This window comes from Pan troglodytes, chromosome 5, assembly GCF_028858775.2.
Source record: "Pan troglodytes isolate AG18354 chromosome 5, NHGRI_mPanTro3-v2.0_pri, whole genome shotgun sequence".
Lineage (NCBI taxonomy): Eukaryota > Metazoa > Chordata > Mammalia > Primates > Hominidae > Pan > Pan troglodytes.
The window spans coordinates 99,280,507-99,289,333 of record NC_072403.2 but is presented as its reverse complement, the minus strand read 5'-3'; the positions used below and the strand labels follow the sequence as shown (position 1 = coordinate 99,289,333).

The window sequence follows — 8,827 nt, the reverse complement described above, 5'->3', positions numbered from 1 at the left end:
TTTAGATGATCTCATGCCTAGAAATGGTTCCATAAAAGGATAAAGTACTTTAAATCACTCCCTCTCTCTCTCTCGTTTTTTTATATACATAGAAAATGTCTGTTATCAATGATTTCTGGGGTTGGGAAAGTGATTTTTACTTTTCTCTGTACTGTTGTACTATTAGCTTTTTTTATAATAGTATACATTGCATTTATTAAAAATATGAAAATGAAAACTATGCCCTTTTACTTTCTGGATTTCCAAGAATAGGACATATGAAGTGAAGTTAAATTAAGCTCATCAAAGATAAATTAACTTAAATTGTTATTTTGCTCATTGAATTTTGGTAAGTAGCTTTTGATAAAATGTTGGAAAATCATTTAAAGAGATGAAACACATTCTCATTGTTCCAGCTTCTTTGTGTAGATGATAGCAAGGTTTTATACAAAGTAATATTCAATGAACTGTGTGTATATGAGCGACTTTGGATTTTTTCCAGTTTCAGTTCTCTTTCAATACATATTGAAAACAGCAGAAACCCAGGAATTCTCATCTAAGTTATGTGCCAAAACAAATGATCAGGTTACACCTGTTTGGCTTACACTGCCTTGGAAACCACTGGGCTTAAAGCACTAGTTTGCTCTCAGGGAAACAATATAACCAACTCATGCTTTTTTAAATCAAATGAGTAACTGACTGGATCTCTTATTAATCTCCACATCTGTGTAAAGAGGTAAGTTAAGCTTATTTCTCTTATGATAGGTTTTGTCTATTTAATGGGAAAATTGCATTTCTTGTAGTCTTGTCTATTTAATGGGAAAATTGCATTTCTTGTAAGTGGGTAGTCATTACTTCTTTTTAAAAAGTTTCAGTAAGAGAAGTTATCCAAATTATTGCAAACCTCATCATACTGCCGTTCAGTTTTGTGCCGCATCACATGTGCTCTTTCTGGATAAGCTGCCACGAAGTAAGGTTGCCTATGTGGAATGTGTGGTTGAATCTAGAGCTTTCAGAGGGTGTAGCCAAGAAAGAATGCCAGGCCTGAGCAAAAAGTGTGAGGGCTGATGTGAATGAGCAGGACGAGGGGGAACAGAGGAGCAGTGCAGGACCTTCCAGGGACATTTTCTGTGTGGATGGAGGGCAACTTTAGCACTGTTTTTAATAGGGGATTCTCTAAAAATGACAATGCTTATACAGGAAATTTAAAAACCTTGCAAGTGGTGTGTATGCACATGTGTTGGCCTATGTGGGTACTGTTCTTTCTACTCAGTATTTCATGGATTCCCAGTGTCGAAGTGTTTTTTATATTTTTTTAAATATACAATTATTTACATATATCAAACCTAAAACTACTTGTAGATTTATGGCTCTTATGCATCTATATTTACAAAATAAAAATTGAACATTACAAAATGAGTACAATTAAAATAATTAAAGTTTAACAGACAAAAGACATCATCTTGCTGAAACTAAATCACTGCTCATTGAGAGAACCAGCTACTGACTATAGAAGCCTGATTCTTTGAAGCTAGGCTCACTTGTTCTGTGGGCCAGGTAATGGCTTGTTTGTCGTCTACCACTCGTCTCCAATCAAACTACTAGCAGGCTTCATTCCTGCTGTACATCTACCCATTGTGGCTTCATTTATTTGGCTTTCTCTTGAGCATACCCATTATGTGTTGTTTCTCATAGGCTAAAATAATTAAAGTTCTGGTACTTGGTTCCATTATGATTTTAAGTACTATGTAAATGTTTTGTGCAAAGGGCGAGATAGTAAATATTTTAGGTTTTGAGGGCCATACTGTCTCTGTCGCAACTACTCCACACTGCAGTTCTAGCATGAAAGCAGCCATCGACAACAGTAAACATTTAGGCGTGGCTGAGTCTCAAAAAGTGTTATTTACAAAACAGGTGGTGGACTGGATTGGGCCTGAGTGCTGTGTAGTTTGCAGAATGCTCATAAATATGAGTGCAGAAATGCTGAAATCCTCTGGCAGTCCTTAAATATGAGCTGGTCATTTAGCTTTTTTGCTTTTCTGTTTTTTAAAAGCTTAGGAATATGAACGTACATATAAACTTCTTGTAGACACTTAAGAATATAACAACAAACCCTCAGTGGGCCACAGATCCTGGGTTTGGGAAACACTGTTTTAGGGATTTTCCAAATAGGCCATCTTCAAAAATAAAAATGCCTCATTCAGATGGGGAATGAGAGTTTGCTAGTGTCAGCAGGCACAACAGGACTCAGAGATGGAAAGATGCCCCTGGGAGGAAATGCTTTTCTTCAGGGGTTAGATGATTTGTGTGCAAGGCAGAACAGAGTTATGAATGTACCAGAGAATCCAGCACTCAGGGGAGAGTAGAAACTAGCCAGGCAGAACTCGGGTTCTTCTACTGCTGGATTTGCTACTGACTTATTGGGAGTGTTGGATGAGTATCCCACCTCTTTGAGTTTTTCAGTTCTTCCATCACTAAAATGAAGGTTGTACCATACATCCTGCTTACTACTGAGGATGGAGGTAAGCATTGGATGAGATGCTGTGAAATGCTGCATAAATGGTCAAGTGCCCAAGGATGAGCATTATTGTTACTAAGAGGTGAAAGGAGCTGTGTATGAAGGCTGAAGGATTTTTCAGGGAGTGTCGCTGGCAGTCTGCAAGGCAATTGGAAATCCAGTGCTCCTCGAACACAAGTTTCAAACCAGCACTTTTGGGGAATGACGAAGCAGCTCTCTGGCTCCCAGCAGTGCAAGGGCTTTTTGGACAGTATTTATGCAGGTAGCCTTGCCTGTCTTCCTCCCAGAGGCCAGCTTGACATTGCCTGAACCTCGCAGGAAGTTAAAGCCTCCAGTGTTGGGCAAGAAGTTGCTGGTGTGGCAAAGCTCATCCTGCAATAAGAGAAGAACAAGTGGGCTGCTCAACAGGGGTTTCAACAGTGTCACCACAATCAGAACTGGCACTCATTTCCAAAAGATCAGAAAGTCAGGCACATTGTTTACTCAATCTATTCTAAGGGATTCATCCACATGAGCCAAGCCCAGGGACCTGATCTATAAAATGCATCTCCAGGAACTGGAACTCTTGTATCTAATTTCAGGAGGACTTCCTTGCACAGCATAAACAATTTCAGCATGAAAAAAATTATTACTCAGAAGCTTGCTTGGTAAATTGGCGTAATGAGAATCAATTGTTATGTGTAGTATCTGAAATTCAAAATTTCCTGTGCATTCTACATTTTTGCTTCATCTGGCAACTCTAGTTCCTTCTCTTAAAGAACATGTGGTCTGTACAGATATTAATCACAAAAACAAGTATATGATTACAACTTATAAGTGGCATGAGGGAAAAAAAGCCAACATAATGAACAAGAATACCAAGGAAGACCTAATTTAGATTAGTGGGGTCAGGGAAAGCCACTCTGATTCAGGTTAAGGGGACCAGAGTATTGCAGGAAGGAGGAACAGAATGGATGTAGTGTCTAAAGGAGAAACTGAAAGAAGGAAAGCATGTCTGGAATCCAGTATCCTTTGGAGATGTGCAAGACAAGGTTGGAGATGCAGGCATGGGCACCACTACACAGGCTATTGTTGTCCAGATAAGTGTTTGACCTTTTTTCCCCTACCCTCAATGCAACAGAAAACCATGGTAGGGCAGAGAAATGAGAATATACAGTCTCCATTTTAAAAGTTAATCTGAATGGATAATGGGTTGGAGAGGGCAAGAATGAGAAACAGAGTGACAGATAGGAAGCTATTATGGTGTTCCAGGCAGGAGATGAAGGTGGCATGGATTAGAGTGGTGGAAGCGCAGATGAAAAGAGTGAAAATTTTGGTATGTATTTCAAAGGTAAAAACTTTGGCCTTGAATGTAGATTGGATGTGGGGTTTGAGGCAGAGAGAAGGATGAAGAATGACTTCCAAGTTTCTGGCTTCAACACTTGGGCGGATGGTGGTGCAGTTTACTGAAGCAGAGAACACTGAGAAGGATCAGTGCTTTGGATGGTGCTTCATAAAGTGAAGAAAGTACTGGCAAGATTTCGCTTTTGAATATTTTAAGTTTATGAGATGACATCCTATTGGAGATGATAAGAAGGCAGCTGAAAGTATCAGAGATGAGAGGTCCGCACTGGAGATACATAATTTGGGAGTCATTGACATATATGTAGAGGCAAGAAAGATTTAAAAGGATTCACTATATGATTTTCCGACATGGTAACCTTCCAGATGTCCGTTAATTGGCTTGCTTTGTAAACATTATTCTATAAACAGCTTTCTCCAATTGTTACAAGAACCAAATATATACATATGAAAGAGTGATAGGTCTCTGATTTCATAGTGTTTATTAGGTTTATTTTTTTCAGATTTAATTTTGTATATTCTTATTGTAAAGAATAAGAATGCCATTGTCTTTCCATCAGCAAAAAAATTGAAAATAGGGGCCAGGCACGGTGGCTCATGCCTGTAATCCCAGCACTTTGGGAGGCTGAGGTGGGCGGATTGCAAGGTCAGGAATTCGAGACCAGCCTAGTCAATATGGTGAAACTCCGTCTCTACTAGAAATACAAAAATTAGCCAGCCGTTGTGGTGGGCACCTGCAATCCCAGCTACTTGGGAGGCTGAGGCAGGAGAATCGCTTGAACCCGGGAGGCGGAGGTTGTAGTGAGCTGAAATTGCACCACTGCACTCTAGCCTGGGCAACAGAGCAACACTCCATCTGAAAAAAAAATTTTTTTTAAAAATAGGATGGACATTTATAAAATAAAAGTCATAATTATGACATTTGATGCCATCATCCTCTGATTATATTCAAAGATCAGTCACTTTTTTTTTGTTGCCTTTCTTTTAGCAACACAGTCTCTTACCTTCCTCCTACCTCTAAAATGCCCAACAAGGTACTTTCAAATGTTTAGTAAGATTACATAAATATCCTCTTGAGTAATACAGACAAACGCCCAATGATACATGTCATAGGGAAACATATTTTTTCCTTTTTAATCTTTGGGGCTTTGTTTTAATAATTCATAAAGACATTAACCTTTCCGGTAGGCTTAAGAATCCTTTTTATTTAATACAATTTTGTTTGTGTTCTGAAAACCAAGGACATTGAAGTATTTATTCCCTGCTGAATAGGGCATTGTGTACATGTAGCTTTGTTTTCCCTGAAAATACCTCTTAGCCTTCATTTGCCTTCTCAGGGCTCTGGAATGTGGGCTTGCTCTATATTGCTTCCTCTGTAAGAGAACATGTATTATGCTCCCAGCATGTGTGCTGTTGGAACATCTCAGTTTTCTTAACTCCCCGTTTCCACTCACACCACCATTTCCATGATTCTCTTTTGGCTGAGTCTATGCAGAAAACAAGAAGTATTAATTATTGTACTATAGGAAACAGGACCTGAAAAAGCAAAGTTTTCACCTGAGAAATTATAAAGTAAATTCATGGCAGGCCTGGAGCTCTAGCCCATATCTACTGGTTATGGTAGAAAGTTAAAGCAGTGGCTCTCAACTGGGAAGATTTCGTCTTCTCTCTCCAGGGGACATTTGAAACTATATGGAGACATTTTTTGTTGTCACAAATGGTAGGGGACAGGGTTGGCTACTGGTTTCTAGCTGCTAGGAGCCAGAGATGCTACTAAACTTCCTACAATGCACAGGACAGCTGCTGAAACAAAGAATTAATCAGCCCAAAATGTGTATGGTGCAAGTGTTGAGAAACCTTGCTGTCAGTTAATGGAAATTAGACTTGAGCCCTGCTCTGCATCTTACTTTGTGACCTTGAGAAAGTGTCTTCATTTCTGAGTCTGCCTTTTCATTTGCAAGAACAAAACCACCACCATCATAAGGCAAACAAAGCCAAAACAAAAACAAAAACAAAAACCACCTTTCAGAGTGGTTTTAAGAGATCAACTCAAAAGCACAGAACAGAGTTCTGAGCATATCATGGACCCAACAAACAATGAATCAGGCCCATCCCACGGAGTTCAATGATAAGATGGAAGCAGTCAGTGCCAGAAAGAAAATGTCACTGAAATGAAAAAGAAGGCTCTTCAGATTCTTATTAGCTTTTATTGAGAAAAGAGCAAGAGATGCGAAGAAGTTTAAGAGAATTAAATAGCATCGTGGATGTACTAGAAGGGGAGGGAAGGAGATAATGAGACTGGAAATAGAACCTAATGAGAGTTGTAGGAGTGACAGAGATTTCAGCAGTGACCTGGAGATGGATTTGAGATGCATTTAGGAGGAATCTGAAGAACTTTGTGGGCAATTAAAAAAGGGTCATGAGAGAGGAGTCTAGGAAGAATATGAGATTTCTGACAGGCGCTTGGGTGTTGGTGATGCCATTCAATAAGAATGAAGTTGAAGGGCAAGGAAAAGAGTAAATTCAGTTGTAGATGTATCAAGTTCAGAATTCTTGTGGGACATTTAGATGATCATCATGAGGCAGGGAGCTATGTAGGTTTAGGGAGAGTCAGAAAGGTGAAAGCAGAAGTCTAATCCATGGGGATGAGTGAGATTTTCTAGGGAGAGCATAAAGAGTAAGAAAAGAGCAAAGCACAGAATTCCTAAGAGGTGGACAACAAAAACGAAGATGAAAGAATCAGGAGGCGTGAAACAAGAAGAGAGGGTAGAGTGGTATAGAACTCAAGTCTGAAGAAGTTTCAGGAATGCAAGCACAGGCAACAGTGTCAAATGTCACAGGAAAATTACATAAAATCCCAGTGTCCAGAAGATTTGGCAGTTGCATGACAGTGCTAACTTTAGCATAAACGTTAAGTACAATGATGAGCAGAAAAACTAGACTCAATGAGTTGAGGAGTAAATAACAGTTGAGGAAGTAGAAATGAGGAATAAAGGAAGAAAGACTGTCAACAAGATAAGCTATGAAGATTCTCCCTCTCCCCCACTAAAAATGGACAACACTTAAGCATATTTGTATACTGAGAGAAAGGAGACAGGGGAGATTGAAGACCACAGAATACAAAACACAGAAAACTGATAGGTCAAGAATGGGATATAGAGCGTGAATGATTATTTTGGGGTAAGAAGAGGGAGACTCTCTTTCCAAACTGGGTAAAGAAGGTAAATTTGGTATGAATATGTCAGTCTGGAGGGTGAGGGAGCAGAGTTTAAGGAAATTTGTATTGGGGAGCTTCACTTTTCATTATCAAATTGGTGGCAAGCTGAGCTGCTGATATGGGATATGGGAACCAAGAAGAAGCAGGGGCAGGTAATAAACCTTAAGGACTGGGAAGGGCATTAACGAATTAGAGAAAGTGAGTAGAGACTATAGCGTCAACAATCTGGTATGTGAAGGACATCTCAAGATACCAGGATCACCTTGATATTCATGTCTAATTCTCTTCATATCAGTAACATGACCCATCCATCTTTAGAGGGAAGCAATAAACTAGAAAGATTTTGCCAACCACAGAATTGTTTGAAAATGGGGTAGTGGGCGGTGGGGTAGATGACCAACCAAATCTCAAATTAAAGTGGACATGGGATTAATTATGTCCATGGACCAGTTGTATCATCTCCTTGTATGTAAGACAGCATATCCTTCGGGATTCTTAGAGAGCCCTAAACCACCAGAGTTGTTATAATGCAGAAATTGTAATTTATCTTACATAATCCCTCAAATAGTAGAAACGATCTGTAGAATAGAAATAAATGGATCCTGATGAAATTGTCTTATTTTGCAGAGTCTTGCCTTCTTTTGAGCCTAAGTCATGAGTTGGATGTTCCTCAGAGATCTCCTGAGTGGAGTAAATAAATACTCCACTGGGATTGGATGGATTTGGCTGGCTGTCGTGTTTGTCTTCCGTTTGCTGGTCTACATGGTGGCAGCAGAGCACGTGTGGAAAGATGAGCAGAAAGAGTTTGAGTGCAACAGTAGACAGCCCGGTTGCAAAAATGTGTGTTTTGATGACTTCTTCCCCATTTCCCAAGTCAGACTTTGGGCCTTACAACTGATCATGGTCTCCACACCTTCACTTCTGGTGGTTTTACATGTAGCCTATCATGAGGGTAGAGAGAAAATGCACAGAAAGAAACTCTATGTCAGCCCAGGTACAATGGATGGGGGCCTATGGTACGCTTATCTTATCAGCCTCATTGTTAAAACTGGTTTTGAAATTGGCTTCCTTGTTTTATTTTATAAGCTATATGATGGCTTTAGTGTTCCCTACCTTATAAAGTGTGATTTGAAGCCTTGTCCCAACACTGTGGACTGCTTCATCTCCAAACCCACTGAGAAGACGATCTTCATCCTCTTCTTGGTCATCACCTCATGCTTGTGTATTGTGTTGAATTTCATTGAACTGAGTTTTTTGGTTCTCAAGTGCTTTATTAAGTGCTGTCTCCAAAAATATTTAAAAAAACCTCAAGTCCTCAGTGTGTGAGTGCCACAGCCTCAGATGTGCTGAATGTGGTAGGAGAGGGACCCCTCCCCTACTCCAGAATCATCATTCACACTTGGCCATAAACACACTCCCTCTACCTGAAGCAAAGCTACTCTGTGACACATAAGAGGGTTAAACAAAGAAAACCTGCATCCCTCCTCAGCAAGGCCTAAGCTGAGTTGGAAGACAAAGCACATCAGCCTTAGTATCATTTGGGAGGAATTTTTTTACATTGTCAATATGCTTTCAGTTATGAGCTCTAGATAGAGGTCTCATTGTTTTGTTGTAGGGTTCTCCAGTATGTGGATAACATTAGTTGTTTTAGAATAGGTAATTGCAAATTAGTCTGAAGAAATCTAACAGGATTCTTTTAAGAGCTTAGATTTTTCAGGAAAAAAAAAAAAAAAAAGAAACCCTGTGTCAGTTTTCTGTTTTTTCTAACTATC

At 39.5% G+C, this 8,827-nt stretch overlaps 1 protein-coding gene across 1 annotated transcript; it reads left to right on the top strand.

Annotated features, from left to right (window-relative positions):
- The first annotated feature begins 631 nt into the window (after positions 1-631).
- Positions 632-8,464, top strand: GJB7 (gap junction protein beta 7). Its single transcript, XM_001153611.7, has 2 exons — positions 632-715; positions 7,683-8,464. Exon 2 carries the CDS (start codon positions 7,710-7,712, stop codon positions 8,379-8,381), a length of 672 nt encoding a protein of 223 aa, XP_001153611.3. The 5' UTR covers positions 632-715; positions 7,683-7,709; the 3' UTR covers positions 8,382-8,464.
- Positions 8,465-8,827: the final 363 nt, after the last annotated feature.